The sequence below is a fragment of the Macaca thibetana genome, chromosome 14 (genome assembly GCF_024542745.1).
Source record: "Macaca thibetana thibetana isolate TM-01 chromosome 14, ASM2454274v1, whole genome shotgun sequence".
NCBI classification, from domain to species: domain Eukaryota; kingdom Metazoa; phylum Chordata; class Mammalia; order Primates; family Cercopithecidae; genus Macaca; species Macaca thibetana.
In genome coordinates this window covers 34,267,284-34,285,563 of record NC_065591.1, presented here as the reverse complement: position 1 = coordinate 34,285,563, position 18,280 = coordinate 34,267,284, and the positions used below count along the sequence as shown (strand labels likewise).

Genomic DNA, 18,280 nt, shown 5'->3' with positions numbered 1-18,280 from the left:
AAACTCCGTCTCTACTAAAAAGACAAAAAAGTAGCCGATCTTGCTGGAGGGCGCCTGTAGTCCCAGCTACTTGGGAGGCTGAGGCAGGAGAATGGTGTGAACCCGGGAGGCGGAGCTTGCAGTGAGCCGAGATCGCACCACTGCACTCCAGCCTGGGTGACAGAGTGAGACTCTGTCTCAAAACAAAAACAAAAACCCACAGTGAATAGCATAGCAGAACAAACAAAAACACTAAAAACAAACACAAAAAACGCTTGGAGAGACGGCATCAGGATTCAAAATGAGATCTAGCAGTCTCTGAGAACAACAGACTCTCCACCCTGCCATTCTGCCTCTGATATTGGCCATTGATACTTCTGTTTAAGACTCTCTCCAGGACTATTTAGGTTCAGGGCCTGAGTTGAGTTCTGACGAAATGGTACAAGCTTTGTTCTCTGTTCAAAGAATTGTAGGCATCAATCAAGGAAGGTATCTTTTTTTTCTAATTTTTCAAACGGGATGCCTCAAATTCTATAAATGAGGGGAAAAGCTGGGCTGCTAAAGTCCTTCTGCTTTTCAGCCTTCTCCAGTCACCCAAATAGAGTGTGTGAAAAAAGTAGACATAATTTTGTCCCGAAAAAGTGAAATCACCATTTAGTAAGAAACCATTAAACAACTACATTTTGAAGCTCTCAAAAAGAGCAGAGAATTTACCTCGTTCAGAGCAGGAGACAGAAATTACAAATGATTAACAATTTGGCCTTCTCCAGTTTCTTCCTTAATTTCTAGAGTCTAGGATCATGATGAATATTAAGTAGATTAATTTGGCCGGGCGCAGTGTCCCACACCTGTAATCCCACCACTTTGGGAGGCTGAGGCAGGTGGATCACCTGAGCTAAGGAGTTTGAGACCAGCCTGAGCAACATGTTGAAATCCATCTCTACCAAAAATACAAAAAATTAGCCAGGCATAGTGGGACATGCCTATAATCCCAGCTACTCTGGAGGCTTAGGTGGGAGAATTGCTTGAGCATGGGAGGCGGAGGTTGCAGAGAACCAAGACTGCGCCACTGCACTCCAACCTGGGTAACAGAGTGAAACCCCGTCTCAAAAAAAAAAAAAAAAAAAAAAAAGTTTAATTTATATACCACTCTGAAAACCATGCCAGAATAATGTTAGCTCTTAGTATTATTTTCTGATGCTTGCTCAGTTAGGATAATTCTGAGAGAAAATAAGGATTAAAATGGAAAGCTTTTTATATTTAAGGGCATTCTTTCTTGGATGGGGTATTCATAAATTAATATTGCCAGGTTCAAATCCATGTCTTTACCAGTTCATCTCTTTGCAGGTCTTTTAAGGCAAATATTTCCTTCCCCTTTTCATTGTACAATCTCCGAGCTGCAGAAGGTAAATTTAAAATCTCAGTGCACCTGTAATAAAAGACACAAAAATTGACCTTGCATACAGAAAGCTTCCAGCAGCAAAGGGAGAAAATAAAAGAAATCAGGGCCCTGAATCCATAATGACAACTCTCTCCGCAGGACTGTTAGTCATAAGCTGGACTCTGGGGCCCGTCAGACCCATTTGCGTCTCATTTTCCTCTCCAAAATGTGGCACTTGGACAAATTATTTAACCTGTCTAAGGCTAGATATCTTACCTTCCAGGGTTTCTGTGAAGATGAAAGGTTGATTTTGAAAAGGGCTCTTAGCACAGTCCCAGACATGACCAATAAATAGCTAGACACACTGCTATTGACTTTTCGTTCCTCGGTATGCCCCACACTTTTCTATTTCTGTGCCTGTGTTCTTTCTCCTACCTAAAAAAAAAATCTTCCTTGGCTTTTTTCTGATGTAGTTTTGCTCTTTCTCCAAGGTTGTCAAAGTCTAATTTGTCACCAAGTTCCTCAGCTCCCTCCACCAGAAGTGATGACTATAGCCCTTTAACTACCTTTGAAATAGACGTTTTTAGCCTGGTTAAACATTGAACACTGATTTCCCACTCCCACAACCCCCTGCCCTCCCAAACAAGCATTGGACAAGCCTTGTGGATTGTGAGATGTATGACAGTTTTGTAGTTCCCTGAGGAGCTCTGAATCTGGTCAGGGACGAGAAAGGTGAGCCACTGAAGTGTAATATGAAGTCACAGGTGCTGCCATAGGCACCTGGCCAGTGTGCTGTGAGAACAGAGGGGAAAACAATTAATTTTTCCAGAGAACCCTTATCTAAGGGAGTGATATTTGGGTTGGGTTTTAAACGATAAACAGGATTTCATCAAAAAGCGCTAGACTGGAGCTGAGTGTATGGACATGAGGAAGGTATGGACCAGATGAAACTGAAAAATAAAGCAGAAACCAACTGAAAGTACTTAGGATTCCAGACTGAGGAACCTGCATTCTAGCCCATAAGCAGCAGAAAGCCATTGAAGGCATTACAGCAATTATGTGGTGTTATCAGGTCTGCTTTTCAGAAAGTTAACTGTCAGAAAGGTGGAAAATGGGCTGGAGGTGGGAGAGGCTGGACCCTAGACAGCAAGCTTTAGGACAGATGTAAATAGACGGAATTGTGAGGAAAAAGTAGAGCTACAGGAGACTGATGGAGCATTTCCTAAACAATACTGTGAGGATATCCTGCCTATGGAAGAAGTAGAAGATTCTTCCTAAATATATTTTGTGTTAGAATGTACTGTTTACAGTAAATGAACTTCAGTTGACTTTATGCTCATCAGCAAGACGTAGCTTTATAATGTTTCTAAATTTTATTTCCTCAATGGGATAAAGCAATTAAACAGATAATCAGGCCCCCCATTTCTCTAAGGCTAGCTTAGAAGTAAATAAAGCAGGTTGGGTATGGTGTTCCATACCTGTAATCCCAGCACTTGGGGAGGCCAAGGTAGGAGGACCACTTGAGGCCAGGAGTTCAAGATCAGCCTGGGCAACATAGCAAGATCCCTAGTTTTAAAGAAAGGAGCTATACCTCCCAGATCCACAGTCAGCTACAGCTCTGCAGCAGTGGAGCTCTTATGCTAATCAGTTCCTTCGAAACGGTAACAAAAACTTTGTGAAGCTATGGTCATGTGCTTTCTCCTTTTCTTTATCGTCTTGCTTTGGATTTTTGTCTCATTTTCTTTCTTCTCCATGTGGCCTTCTCTGACAGCTCTCCCTTACAATGTTCTCTCTCTTTCCTGGTTATATGTAAACCAGGATATATATCATCATATAAATGATCGCTTGATCATTTTCAATTCTGTATGGTTATAAAGACTGCTGCATGTGGCTTTCTGATTGTTTCACTAAGCAAATTTTCTTCCCCAAAAGTTAGTTGGGAGTTCCTTAAGAGCAAGCAATGCCTTGTTTGAGAGAGAGAGAGAGAGAGAGAGAGAGAGAGAGAGAGAGAGAGAAGAGAAGAGAAGAGAAGAGAAGAGAAGAGAAGAGAAGAGAAGAGAAGAGAAGAGAAGAGAAGAGAAAGACACCAAAAACCTCCAGCAGAACATCCAACATTGGTTGATGTACATAATATAAATACAACAGATAACTGTTGATTTAACAGTTGAGGAAAACAATCCTTGGAGAAGGACAGGGCTTTGCTGAAGACTTTCAGCTAATTAGTGGCAATGCTGGGGTTAAAATAAGTTCCACTGCCTCCTAATCCAGTGGTCTTTCCAATATTCTCTGTTGCCAGCAACTTTACAGAAAGTAGAAGGTACCACCACCACCAACAAAAGTCCTGTATCTATTATTTTAAAATGGGACTTATTATACCATTAGATCATACTTCAGTTTTATAGATGGAAAAATCAATGACAAAGAGAACCTCAAAATTGTCCAGAGTGAATTATTAAATAACTAAAGATAGCATAATTTTCCTTAAACTCAATAAAACTATCCCCTTATATTCGACAAGGCATATTTTGCGAAAAAGTTTATACCAAGTGCTCCAACCTTTCAGCAGTGACCTAATTCTTGATTTGGTAAGAAAATACTGATTAAAGAAAAATTACAACATATTTCATAAACATGATATATGTTAGTGTTACGGTTTAGATGTTTGTCCTCTGCAAACCTCATGTTGAAATTTGATCTCCAATGATGGAGATGAGGCCTAATGAGAGGTGTTTGAGTCATGATAGAAGATCCCTCATAAATAGATTAATGCCCCCCCACCCCCAGAAATTAGTGAGTTCTCACTCTATTAGTTATTTGAGAGCTGACTGTTAAAAAGATGCTGGCACCTTCCGTCTCTCTCTTACTTCTCCTCCTCTATGTAGTCTCTGCATTTGCCAGCTCCTCTTCACCTTCTGCCATGAGTGGAAGCTGCCTGAAGCCCTCACCAGATGCAGACGCCCAATCTTGAACTTTCTAGCCATCAGAATCATGAACCACATAAACCTTTTTTCTTTATAAATTAACCAGTCTCAGGTATTTCTTTACAGTAACACAAAACAGACTAAGACAGTCATATTTTAAAAATCGGTTTATAACAGGTAAAATACAAAAATTTACCCCACTCTTAATTCAACCAAATATAAACCAAAGAAAGGTGCTGTAAATTGTGAAATGTATTTTTTAAATGAGATTAATTTATATTTACAGAATTGGTGATTCTGAAAGCTAGGGGAATTTGCTAGACCTTGACATTTAGGGGAAAAAAATTGTATTAATTACCATTGGTATCATAGGCTCACATGCTTTATATATTCCACAGATTAGAAACTCCAGAATCATTATATTAACAACTGATTTTCTTAGGTATGTGTATATATATATATATATATATATATACACACACACACACACACGTGTATATATATATATAAAATATTTAACCTATTATAAACCAAATTTATATATATTTAAATTGGTTTATAATAGGTGAAATAGAAAAATTTCACTACTCCATCCTTAATGCAAGCAAATATAAACCAAATATAATATACTATATATATTTAAGTATATATATAGCATATACTTAACTATATATAGAGTATATGTTTAACTATATATACCATATATAGTATATACTATATATATGTATTTGTCATATATATAGTATGTTATCTGTTATAAATAATCATTCAGGTATTTAAATGGAAAACGCATTTGCATTTAGAATATTAAGTGTTTACCTTTCCAAAAATTGATGAAATTCTATCTGGTCCATTTCTGTTTCAGAATATTTAGTGACACAGATTTTCTCTTTCTTTTCAGTGTGAACACTTCTGAAACAAATGATCCAAGATTTGATTGATATGTCAGAATACACTGTCAATTATCTCGACATACTTTAATATATGAAAAATTATAAGGTCTTAATTTATCATGACTTGCCCTAAAGTAATCTCTTTCTTTAAAATATACAGTTTCAAAAACTATCACAATGAAATATTTAACTTCATATTAAATATTAAATAACATGATGTTATTACATAAATATTCATACTATGAGTAATTTTATAAGACAATACATTTTCACTATTTTATTTCTCTTCTAATAATGCTGAACACTATGAAATATAAATTTTTCAACTTTGAAGAAAATTCAGAGATTACATTCATTTTACCTGTAATTTTTTACTAGTATATTGTCTTACTATTAACCCCAAATTTAAAATTTTTAAACTGAAAAATAAACAATGATAATCATAGAAAAAGATGCTTAATTTGAATATATATCTGCTCATAGTTTTAAGTTAGAAAACTATTTTGTGCATTTTTAGAATCTGTATATTTTATTAAATGAAATAGTTATCAAATACTTCATAATTAATCATTCATTCACTGTAAATGGTGATCAAATATAGCTAACCATTCATTCATTCAGTGGTCACTAATTTAAGGCCTATGTGGGCCCTTAATCATGTGGTTAACAAAGTGACTCTCTAATACCTTAAAACTTGATTAGTCAGAACACAATGATCTATGATTGTAACATAGCAGATTGTACATCTGCTATGAATGAAGCATCCCTGTTCTCTGTCTCATGGATGAAACATAAGCAGATAATCATGAAACAGAATGGTAGGTGCTGTACTGGTGGAAGGCCCAGGACTGGAGTAGTGGAGTACATAGCAGCCACAACTAACTCGAGAGGAGAGAGCATCTCATTCAGGGTCAATATTTGGAAAGGAAATCTAAACTCATTCTCAAAAGACTTTTATTATTCAAGTACATAGGAAGTGTTGGAAAGTGGTGGCAGGTGGTTTGAGAGTGGGAATAGGGGGAGTGTTGATAGGAAACAGAGCTAGAGAAATATGCAGGGATAGATCATAAAAGGCCTTACAAGCTCTATTAGGGAGCTCAAGTGAGTTCAGAGATCATAACCTACTAATAAGTAATACATATATTGTAATAATCTAAAATATAAAATTTACTTCAGAGCCTCATCTTGGGCCTTTCTTCTTAAAATTCCTTAAATATCACTTATAACATTTTTCTTGTTTAACTTACATTTCTGAGAGATGAAATTTGCCTGTGACACAAGAAAAATTATGAAGGTCTTAATTTATATGAACTCGACAGTCATTATTAACACTAATTGACAAGATCTTGTCACTCACTAGAGTAATAACTGACTAATTAATGAACAAATACTATTCGATTTTCCTTAGGCTTTGTAGATGAAAGAACTAATAACAACAACAAAAACTCCTCAAAACTATCTCCAGTAAATTACTAAATAGCTAAAGGACAGCATGTTACTAGAGCAAGATTTGGTTAAAGTATATCTATATTTCATCATTCTAGCATGATTTTGCTTGTAAAGACACTAAACAGCCCAACACTCCTTCTTCTTATAAATGAGTTTCAAGTTAATGAAAGTAATATATCCTTATATGTCAATAGAAGTTATTTCTTCTGGAAGATAGGTAACTTGTATTATTAAATACACTGAGGCACAGCAAGGGTTCTGCCTGGCACAATTCGAGGATGCCATTCATACAGATAACCATGTGAGCAGAGCTCTCTGAAGCTGGACAATGCAGCCATCCTGCAATGTAAGCCAAGACTTTCCATTTAAACCTTCTGTGAACCAGTACTTACATACAGCTCTGGTGTGGGTTGTCAGGGGGCGGTGTGGGGGAATGCTATTGATGATCTTATGGAACACTTTGTGAATCAGCAGAGAAATTAAACTATATGTAGTAGAGTTTTAGTGTTAAGTGTATGCCAGTGTATTTTAATTATTTGGGAGTAATTAATTCACATGGTGAGCTAAGTGACTCTAATACCTGAATACTTAATGAACTGGGACACACTGTTCCATGAACATAGCATATGGGCACCACCGCGTTTCACATATTCTCTGCTAGAACAGTTGTCCAAATTTACTGTTTCAATCTCTTAAAATTTGTTTGGATTACCTGACTGAACCATGCATTTTAAAACATTGATGTGATAAGATAATATCTGTATGTAACTTTGAGCCACAATTAAAGATGCAAAACAAGAAAAAAAAATGAATGTAGGAAGAAACAGAAATTTTGTGTTAACTTTGGGTGTTATTTTTGAAGAGTCATACATTACTTTAAGGACATTACCCTCACATTTTACATCTAGCAGAATGAGCTAATTATGAAATGTATGCGTCAAAGAATTCAATTTCAGGCTTGACTTTACTTTGAAGATTAATTTTTTACTTTATCATCCTTACAGGCAGTTCAGTGGTCAGCCAATCTGAATGTTACTCATTGTTCAGCGATGTATGAAGTATATTTAATCAATGTGAAGAAAGTAATACTAAGCTATTATCAGCAGCCTCAAATATTCTAAACATCTCAAAAGAAAGGTCAAGAGGTAATATCGCTGCTAATAATATGAGAAACAATGTGTTTAACTCATTCTTTACATCAGAGCTCTTCAATGATCTATGATGCCTTTTGTCATAAAATGAAAATACAGTGGGTGATTTTTCTTCAATGTTGGAGAAAATATTGGCTATTGGGAAAATTTTATTCCAATAATAAGGTAAGCTAAAGTGTCAATAAACGCTTTTCTAGGGTGATAAACTTTTAAAATGTTATTCCAAGGAAGACTATAAATTATATAAAGTTATACTTTTGAGAACTATATTTGTTCATTAAATATTATAAATATTTAAACATAATCGTGTATAATTTAACTTAAATAAGGAGTTACAAAATTATATTTAAGAAGGATGTTGAGTTCAATTATTTCAAGACACATTTATAAAATTCAAACAAAAATGCTAATTCAAATATACATTGATCATAGAACTTTTAAAAATAGAACTTTTAAAAATCAGAGCTACTCATTTCTAATCCATTAACTTCTGGATCAGCAGAGTTCAAATCAAATTCCTGATGAAGAAACTAAATGAGTCCTAGTCTCTGTTTTCATCTTCAAATATCAATATGAGAGCCCTTTTGCTAAATAAATACAGAATTCCCACAGAAAAACGTCCATAATGAAGAACACAAAAATCTGTAGAAACTAGAAAGTGTATTTAATAAGTATGAACAAGTTGTTCTTACTGTGTTTTCCATCCAGGTGAGATGTCTGGACCAAGGATAGTAAGGGATCTGTTTCTATTCTTGTCTCCATTCCGCAAAACTCTGAGTCGCACAGGGGCATATGGCTCCGTTGTCTTACAGATGGGTTTCTTCATGGGAGGACTGCTCGGAACAAGCAATCCTTGTATCGGCCAATCAAACTCCTTCAGAAAGAAATGACAAAAACATAATAATAAATATAGAAGAAGGGTCATGTCTAGATTTTAAAATATATTGAACACAGTTTATACCTTTAATCTCTCATTCATTCAACAAAAATGTATTGGGGTACCTATGATGTTCCAGACAATTCTAATTAATGTTTTATTTGAAGAGGAAAGATAATTATTTTTAAAATTTCTGTAACAACCTGTGTTATGCTGCAAGATGAATGATTTATTCCCTCTCAGAGAAACATCATTCTCGAAAAATAGAACTTGGAATATTTTTGCTTACATGTTAAATATCTTTAATCAGCATGAAGAAGGAATGTGACAAAAGTGGTTTTCAAATAGCCTGAAATAATACTGCCTTAAACTAAATCTATTTGGCAAAAAAAGGAATATATTTGGAGAATATTGCAAAAATAATAATATTAATAATGAACATAAACACATTTCACATGTTTCAGTTGTAGAATTCAGTTACTTTTTTATTCAGTTTGTATCTATTCATCCATAAAATCATTTATTGATTAATTGATGTATTCTTCAAATATTTTTGAATGTTTGCCATATATTCTGGCATATTATGCACTGAAAATAAAACTATGAACCACACAAGATACTCTTCCTCAAATAATTTTTAGAAGGTCTTCAGAAACTTACCTAAATATAGACTGGCAATTACAATAGTGCAAGTATGACGACAGGTTACAGGTGTGATGGGACCACATAGGAGGAGAACCTAACCTGAGTTTTCTTAAAATGTCGTAGAACTGACTCCTGAAGCCTTCGTAGGAGTTAATGCAGTAAAGGATTGGTAAAAAGAGGGGTAGACTTGAGGATTAATAGAATATGATGTTGGGGCAATAAAAGGAGGCAAGGGGGCTTCCAGGTTCGCAGCTTGGGTAACTGGGTAGATGGTATTGCTGTTCACAGAGATAGACACTTGTGTGTGAAAGAAGAGTAAATGTGGGAAGGGATGATCAGTGATGATGCTGGGCAAGGTCCAAGTTTGTTCTTTCTTTTTTTTTTCTACTTTCATAAACAATTGTCCTGGCAGCATATCCTGTTAATCTGCAATGACCATCCTGTAAAATATCACTACTGCATGTAAGTGCAGATCTGCTTTTGTTTCTCTTCAGTTTGTCAGTTTGTCTTTCCCTTCACAGTAATGTACTGCTTTGATTACAATATATTTTTATGTGGTAAGTCTTGATAACTGGTAGGGCAAAGATGCTCACCTTGTTTTTCTTTTTTTGGGAATTGGCTCTTGTTGGCCCTTTGCTATTTCATATACATTTAAGAATGAGGCTGGTTAGCTTTTTAAAAGTCTCTTTGGGATATAAGTGCTCTATATTGGGTTAAGAAATTTTTATTTTGCTAATATCTTTTCTTGAATTTATATTAAATCATATAAAGTTCTTTTTCCTTCATTTACTGAGATTTGCCTATATAACTAAACTGTCATCACTTATGTGTTAATTACATTAATTTTAAAAAATTTAAACTAATATTGCCTTCCTGGATAAATCAAAATTGCTCATGATGTATGATACTTTTTATAAATTGTTGAATTAAATGTGTTAATATTTTCTTTAAGATTTTTGCATGTACATTCATAAATCAAATTAACATATAATTTTCATTTATTACCTTCCACAAGATTTGGTATGAACCTTATGCTAGCCTCATGAAATGAGTTGCAAAGTATTGCTTCTTGTGAGAAACACAGTCACCCATCCAAACCCAAAGAATGGACTTAGAGGCACAACATCCCACTGCTGTTAAGACTCCTGCCACAATTACAAGAGATGTAAGGATTGAAGCTATCATGCCTTTCCATTTTCCAAACCAACCTTCTACCCAACATGTAAATGGGTCATCAATTCCAGCATTCTCTGACTGTTCATTGGCTAGAGTTATCAGCCCTTGAAAAGCTTTTGTGATGGTCCCATCTGGGGCAGTATTGTTAGGAATGAAAGTACAACATTTTCCTCCCAGCATAACACATACATCTCCTTTTTCTGCTAGTATCATGTCTTAACGCAAGCCTGTTTCCCAGGCCATTTGGCTGGTGGCATCAAATTGGCTAACCATCCCTTTGAGGGCATTCCAAGCATAACTGGTGAATCTCTGTTGATTATAGTAGATGTAGTTAATCCAATTCACACTCTTAATAGTTGATCACCAGAAGAGTGCTGACTCAAACCTAGCAGTTATTTGGTTTCGGGCCTTAAATTTATTAGGCGACACCCTAGGGACTCCTATCAAGTCAACATATATATTGGGATCAAAAGAATTTGTCAAATCTCTCCGGATTCGGTGGCCATGTGTATTTTCAGGTATCTTGTGGAATGCCAGGGTGAATGGAATGGCCAGTTGGACTAAAGCACAAGTCCCGGTCCAATTGGATGGTAACAGGTTATGGAGGTTCCTTTTCCCACAATATCACCAGCCTAGGGTATATGGAGAGCTGAGTAATTGCCATTGCTTGACTAACCAGTGACATTTAGGATGTAGGTACAAGTTGGGAGTTCTCCCATGGGCTTACTGAACTCTGACCCCTGCCTAGAGAGGCAAGAGGAGTGGTTCATATTCCCTACAGAGAATGAGAGGATTGCTCTGGGATCCGACCTCTGTAATGTGGGAAAGAGCAATGACAGAGTCTTATAGGTCTCATTTCCCCAAGCATCCTTATCCTGGTATACAGCCAACATGCAACACATTCCTTTAGGATCGGTATTCTATCCTAGGGGAAACAGAACCACCTGTGCCTGAGGTTGTCCTGCAGCACACACGTAGCAGTTACTCTTGTTGAGGGTTCGTACTAAAAATTTGACCCTTTTGACCCAGGCATTCACATCCCTGTATGCTGTCTCAATTTCTAAGGTTTGCCTTAAATCCTTTACCTCAATTATTTTTACCCTTTTAGGGTCATTATTTGGCAAAGTGTTTATTAGGGTCTGGGTTTGGAGTAGTCCCAGGCAAATGGGAGGTTGAGTCCTTGATTAGTTTGAGAACAAATCACCCTAGGGGGTCTTTCCCTGTGTTGGCAGCCCCTAATCCATATACCTGAGATGCTACTTGTGGTTCTTGGTCTAGAACAACTGCATTGTCAATGGTGATGAGTATAGGATTGCATTCTAAATTCTGGCAGTTATTTGGCAGGGAGCGCTTGGCCCCTTGGACACATGTAGTTTATTCTTCAAGGGTCTCCAGTTCAGAGTTACTTACCCTATGTTTACTGTCCAACCCTAAAATTGGGTAGTCCACCATATGTTATCCCAGCTGGGGCAGGGTAATACCTTACTATAACTTGTATCTGGTTCAGGGCAAAGATATTTATCTGCCTGCGAGAGCCATCTCTGATTTTCTAAATTCCCACAAGGTAAAACCTGGCAGGCATCAAATCTTATAGTCTGGGATGCTACCGTCTTTGTTACATTAATCACCAACCTGATTGGGTAGGGAGTAGGCCCCTGCCAGTTTCCATTTTGACCTTCTGTTCTTTGTATAGCAGCCCATCCCAGCCACATGAAGAAGAAACTACATGTGTCCAAGGGGCCAAGGGCTCCCTGCCAAATAACTGCCAGATTTTAGAAGGCAATCCTATACTCATCACCATTGACAATCCAGCTGTTCTAGACCAAGAACCAAAAGTAGTACCTCAGGTATATGGCTTAGGGGCTGTCAACACAGGGAAAGACCCCCTAGGGTGATTTGTTCACAATCCCACAACATTTTCCACCCAGGATAACACATACATCTCCTTTTTCTGCTAGCATCACGTCTTAATGCAAGCCTGTTTCCCAGGCCACTGGGCTGGTGGCATCAAACTGGCTAACCATCCCTTTGAGGGCATTCCAAGCATAACTGATGAATCTCTCTTGATTATAATAGATGTAGTTAATCCAATTCACACTCCTAATAGTAGATCACCAGAAGAGTGCTGACTTAAACGCAGCAAGTATTTGGTTTCGGGCCTGATTGGGTAGGGAGTAGGCCCCTGCCAGTTTCCATTTTGACCTTCTGTTCTTTGTATAGCAGCCCATCCCAGCCACATGAAGAAGAAACTACATGTGTCCAAGGGGCCAAGGGCTCCTTGTCAAATAACTGCCAGAATTCAGAATGCAATCCTATACTCATCACCATTGACAATCCAGCTGTTCTAGACCAAGAACCAAAAGTAGCACCTCAGGTATATGGGTTAGGGGCTGTCAACACAGGGAAAGAAACCCAGGGAACAAAAATGTCATGTCTTGCATTATGATACTAGCAGAAAAAGGAGATGTATCTGTTATGCTGGGTGGAAAATGTTGTGGGATTTTTTCCCAACACAGGGGGGGAAAAACCATTTTTTTTTTTGTTTTTTGTTTGAGATGGAGTCCCACTCTGTCACCCAGGCTGGAGTTCAATGGCGTGATCTCAGCTCACTGCAACCTCTGCCTCCCAGGTTCAAGCGATTCTCCTGCCTCAGCCTCCTGAGTAACTGGGATTACAGGTGCGCACCACCACACCTGGCTAATTTTTGTATTTTTAGTAAAGATGGGGTTTCACCATGTTGGTCAGGCTGGTCTCGAACTCCTGACCTCGTGATCCACCTGCCTCAGCCTCCCAAAGTGCTGGGATTACAGGCATGAGCCACTGCACCCGGTCCCATGTTTTCTTTTTACATTTTTCTCAGAGTTAACTTTAAGGGTTCCTCAGGTGACCTGTGCACTAGTCTTTTCCCCTCCCTTCCGGGGTCTATTTTACCAGTCCCTTGACTGTAGTATAGTTAGTCCACCCCATTCAGCTGTTTGCACAGCGGTCTCTGTGGTTGGGAACACTCGATAGGGACCTTCCCAGTTTGGGTGGAACTTGTCTTCTTTCCAAGTGTTAATCAGCACCAAGTCACCAGGCTGGAAGTGGCGAACCACAAATTTAAGAGGCAGAGTTTGAGTCAGAAGTCCTTTTAACCTGAGGGATGACAGGGTGGAGGATATGGCGAGTATATAATTTCTTAAAAATTGGTCCTTGATTTCCATAGTAGGAAGATCTATAGCCCTGTCCAAATATGGGAGTCCATATAATAACTCATAGACGGACAATCCCAAGTCTTTTCTTGGGGCTGTCTTAATCCTAAGGAGTGCTACTGGGAGACATTGGTTCAAAACATTTTAGTTTCTAAGATTAGTTTGATGATATACTTTTTGAGAGTTTGATTTATTCTTTCTGCCTTTCCAGAGGAAGGGGGATGCCAAGGAGTATGATAATCCCATCTAATTTGTAAACCTTCCATAATTTCCCTGAACACCCTTGAGGTAGCTTCCTTCCTAAACTCATGCAGTTCAAAGCAATCATTCTCCTCTAACAAAGGGCAACCTGAAAGTTCAGGTTGTAAATCACAGATAAACAGTTTAAGCACAGAAAGGGAGAGGGGAAGACTCCTGGATTATCACCAAACTTCACATTCATACAATGGGCCCCAGTAAAAACAGTGGGCCTTAATAAGCACATTCCTTTCCCTTTAGGCACACTAAGGGAAGCTAAAAGCAGACTGGGGGAAGATGCCTGCAGCTGGAAGATGTCTGGGAACAAACACAGAAACTCTCCCTCCCAGATAAGTGACACAAAGGAATATTTTATGGTGATATGTAGGTTCTAATAGCCCATTTTTAATCAATCCCTCCATTGCTGGTGGGAGATCTTTTCTCCCTTCAATAGCAATGCGATATTGTTCCTGCAAACTACTTCTCATGGTTGTTTTAGTTCAATCTGTAAGGGTGTGATTTTTAGCCCTCCCCTGTTGCCTTCCCAACCCACACAAGGGGATTAACTTTTCTTTCCTCCTCCTCTGTTAGGAGGCCCATCATTACCTTTATTTGTCCTTCCTCTATTCCTAATCCTAAACCCAATCTCACAACTATGATTTTACCCAGGAGGTTAGTTCCTGCTTCAGAAACATGTAAGAGTGACCCCTCAACTTGTTGTGGTCCCAATTAACATTTTCTTAAATATCAGAACCTCAAATCCCTCCCCTCTCACCCCTGATAGTGTCAATTTTCCCTACTGGGTGGAGTTCTGCACCCCTTGGTTGGTGAATTAGGGAGGAGCGAGCCACGCCAGTATTAACCCAAAGTGTCACTTTTCCTCCCTCAGGTCCCACCTCCAAATTTATCAAGGGTTCTTGGTGGGACCTACTCAGAAGGAACCCCTGACTTCCCCAGTCTTCATCAACGGTCATGATGAGCGTTTCTTCTTTTCTTCCATTCAGGACATTCTCTCTAAAAATGCCCAGGCTTTCCACACTTGTAACATCCACTCATAGTCTTAGGAGCTTTTCCCTGCATTTCCCTTCTTTCTCTGTGTCGAAATCTGTCATTCCCTTGTCTCCTTCGAGGGAGATCTTGATCTAACCTTTTCCTGACTACCTCTTCCACAGTGGAAACCATGATTTTCGCTTTTTGTTTCTGCTTCTCTTCCTCTCTCCTTACAAAGACCTTCTGAGCTTCCCTCAGTAATTCCTCAATTGGTTTTTCATTCCATCCATCAATCTTCTGCAGTTTCTACTTTATCTTCCTTATGTAGCCCCCCAACCCTTCTGCAGCCTTACTGACAGCTGCCCCAGGTGGACTTACAGCCTCTCAGGAAAACAACAACAAAATCCTTAATGGTTATCTCATCCATTTACCCTTCCATAACCTGAATCCTTTCTACTGCCTGCTGACAAACAGCTACTTTGCTGTAGGCAAACCACTACTCTTCAAGCAGCCTAATCCTAAACTCTCCTCCACATCGCTTTCTCACTTGCATCTGCCAGTTCCTGGGCTCTGTCCCTCCTCAGTGGCCTCACTGCACCCTTTCCCTGCACCTCCTTGTTGCTTGAACCTCCAGAACCTTCCCTGAGCCCTGCCAACCTCTCCATATCCTCTCACTTCCTCTTCTACTCTTCCTTCCTTTTACATTATTTTTCTACCCAGTCTCACCTTCTGTGTCTCTCTTTGATCTGTCTTTTCCAGTCTCTCGTTCATTTTTCTCCTTCTATCTCTCTCTCTATAATCTCCTGTTTCCTTTCTCCCTTACACTCAGTTTCTTCCTCTTTCTCTCTCTGAACACAAGCCAAGCCGTGCTGTGCCCTGGCTCCCTCCTGTCTGTCTGCAAAGACAGACAGCTCTGCTGAAACGACAAAGCTTCAGCAGCAGCTTTTATCAAAAGTTTTTAGCAGCCAGCTCTCACACACAGCTGTGCAGCTGGCTCTCCCCTGCCTTCAGGGTCAGCAACTTAACTCTTTCTGTCCCTCTCTGGCCCTCTACATTTGCTGTTTCCTTCCCCTTTCTCTTTCTAATTTTCCTTTCTTACTTTATCCCTTTTTCCCTTTCTTCTTTGAGCGGGACCATGGGGGCTAATTACTTGATCCAGCAGACAGCATAACCTATCTCTTCTTGTGAGGATGGGGTTTTATTATTCACATAGAGAATTAAAGCTTGACACACCCAATCCTCATCTGAGCCAAACTTAGGCTAAATGACTGAAGGCTTACTAATGGGGTCTTTGGGCCAGATAAAACAGCAATACTTTATCATTTTTTGTTTTTCCTTATTCCTGGTTTGGGGATTATTTCCCCAAGCCTGTAACATCCTTCCCTATGAATTATCTGCAGGGATATTGGAGGTGGCCACATTGGCTCCCTCCTTCCTTTGTTCCCTAGGCCTAGAATTTTTGCTTCCCATTTTCAGCTGGTCCTCATGTCTGAGTTTTCCTGTGTACTCAACCCCCTTCTTGGATGTTTCTTTTATACCCTGTGAATCAACTGCTTCGTCTGTCTCCAGCTGTTTCCCTCGCGGGATAATGGAACCACAGATTGGGACTCTGCACTTGCTTTGTATCTAGGATATGTCTCAGACACACATACTCAACCTCCGAAAATGCCCAACCACCAAGGCAGTACGTATAGTCCAATTTTCCTACCTTGGCTCATGCACAAGGTTGCCTGGTTGCCGTGGTGCTTGCTATTCTCCCTGTGTTACCTCCACTGTCTCCTGAGTAACAGTCTCGGGTTTATCTATGGCTTCAGTGGGGAGCTGGGACACCTGGACACAGCAGGCCACCTAAATTGAGTGGGACACTTCTCCCCTCTTGGCTGGAGTCCCACTCCATGCAGGTACAGAGATCCTGGATGGGCCACCAGGTTGTGAGAAACACACTCACCCGTCCAAACCCAAAGAATGGACTTAGAGGCACAAAGAACTGCAAAAGTTAGACTTTTTAATAACAGTCTTGAAAGATCAGGTGTCGGCCGGGCGCGGTGGCTCAAGCCTGTAATCCCAGCACTTTGGGAGGCCGAGACGGGTGGATCACGAGGTCAGGAGATCGAGACTATCCTGGCTAACACGGTGAAACCCCGTCTCTACTAAAAAATACAAAAAACTAGCCGGGCGAGGTGGCGGGCGCCTGTAGTCCCAGCTACTCGGGAGGCTGAGGCAGGAGAATGGCGTGAGCCCGGGAGGCGGAGCTTGCAGTGAGCTGAGATCTGGCCACTGCACTCCAGCCTGGGCGACAGAGCGAGACTCTGTCTCAAAAAAAAAAAAAAAAAAAAAAAAAAAAAAAAAAAAAAAAGAAAGATCAGGTGTCTGATGAGCAGGCACATTGGGGCAGTCACAACAGGTAATTTATCTCTCACCACACAAGTCCCTCTCCCAGTTCCTCACTGGTTGAGAACTATGGGGTTAAAATCTTCCCGAATGTTGCCTAAGTGTCATTATTCCCCTTATAAGGTTATAAACCATCCCTTTCCCCTCTTAATTAAGTTTCAATTTCCCAATAATGAAACTTTCTTCTCTTTAATGAGCTGACCCCACCTCTACATTTTGTTTGCTTATTGTGACCTTCTAGGTGCATGAGCCCAGCAGTTTGTTACATTTGCAGGCTGGCTGCCAGTACTTAGATTTATCGTGTCTTGAAAATGGACCATTTAAAATGTTTTCTCACACTTCTTTTCTTATATTCTAAAATATTTGTTTCCTACGTTTAGTAGAATTTGTCAGTAAAACTATTAGATCATAAAATTATTTTTGTGTGGAAATTTTGACTATAGATTCTATTTTTTCTATGGTTATTGGACTATTTAGGCTTTCTGTCTCTTCTTGGGTCCATTTTGTTATATTACTTTTGTCCAGAAATTTGGCCATTTTATTTATTTAAGCTGCTATAAGCTTTAAGCTACTTTAAGCTACTATATTACAAAGTTACTTGTAATATTCTTTTATGATCTTCTGAATCGCTCAGTTTCTATATTCATGTCTTTTATTCTTGAAACTGGCCCAGTTATCCCATAGAACTTATGTTAATTGTTTCTCTCAAATAAACATAGAAATTTACCCTTCCAGTCTTGAAACTTGAGAAAGTTACATTTGTCTTATCTGAGTTCCTTTCTCAGGAAGCCAACCATCAGGCCTCCCAGATAGCATCAAGGAATTAAAACATACCAGATCACTGTATCTGGACAATGAGATGCCAGACCCCCAGTTGTCATGATTGCCTAACCAACCACCTGCTTCCTGTTGACCAATCCCTCTTCTTTACCTCTCCCTAGTTCCTGTTTTTCCATACATGGTTGTGTTTCTTTCCTGCTATATAAACGCCTAATTTTA

The 18,280-nt window shown here is 39.0% G+C and overlaps 2 protein-coding genes across 6 annotated transcripts in view; one reads left to right on the top strand and one right to left on the bottom strand.

The window, feature by feature from the left end:
* Positions 1-18,280, top strand: part of DNAJC24 (DnaJ heat shock protein family (Hsp40) member C24) — a 940,502-nt gene that overhangs the window by 450,682 nt on the left and 471,540 nt on the right. The gene's annotated exons all lie outside the window — the stretch shown is intronic.
* The window catches only part of LOC126936347 (doublecortin domain-containing protein 1), a 404,995-nt gene that overhangs the window by 61,683 nt on the left and 325,032 nt on the right, over positions 1-18,280 (bottom strand). For all 5 annotated transcript variants that reach the window (XM_050759023.1, XM_050759018.1, XM_050759019.1 and 2 more), the window contains 3 exons: positions 8,467-8,648; positions 5,101-5,193; positions 1,309-1,408 (listed from right to left, as the gene is read on the bottom strand). In XM_050759023.1, coding sequence (XP_050614980.1) covers positions 1,309-1,408; positions 5,101-5,193; positions 8,467-8,648 — 375 coding nt within the window. The remainder of the gene's footprint in view (positions 1-1,308; positions 1,409-5,100; positions 5,194-8,466; positions 8,649-18,280) is intronic.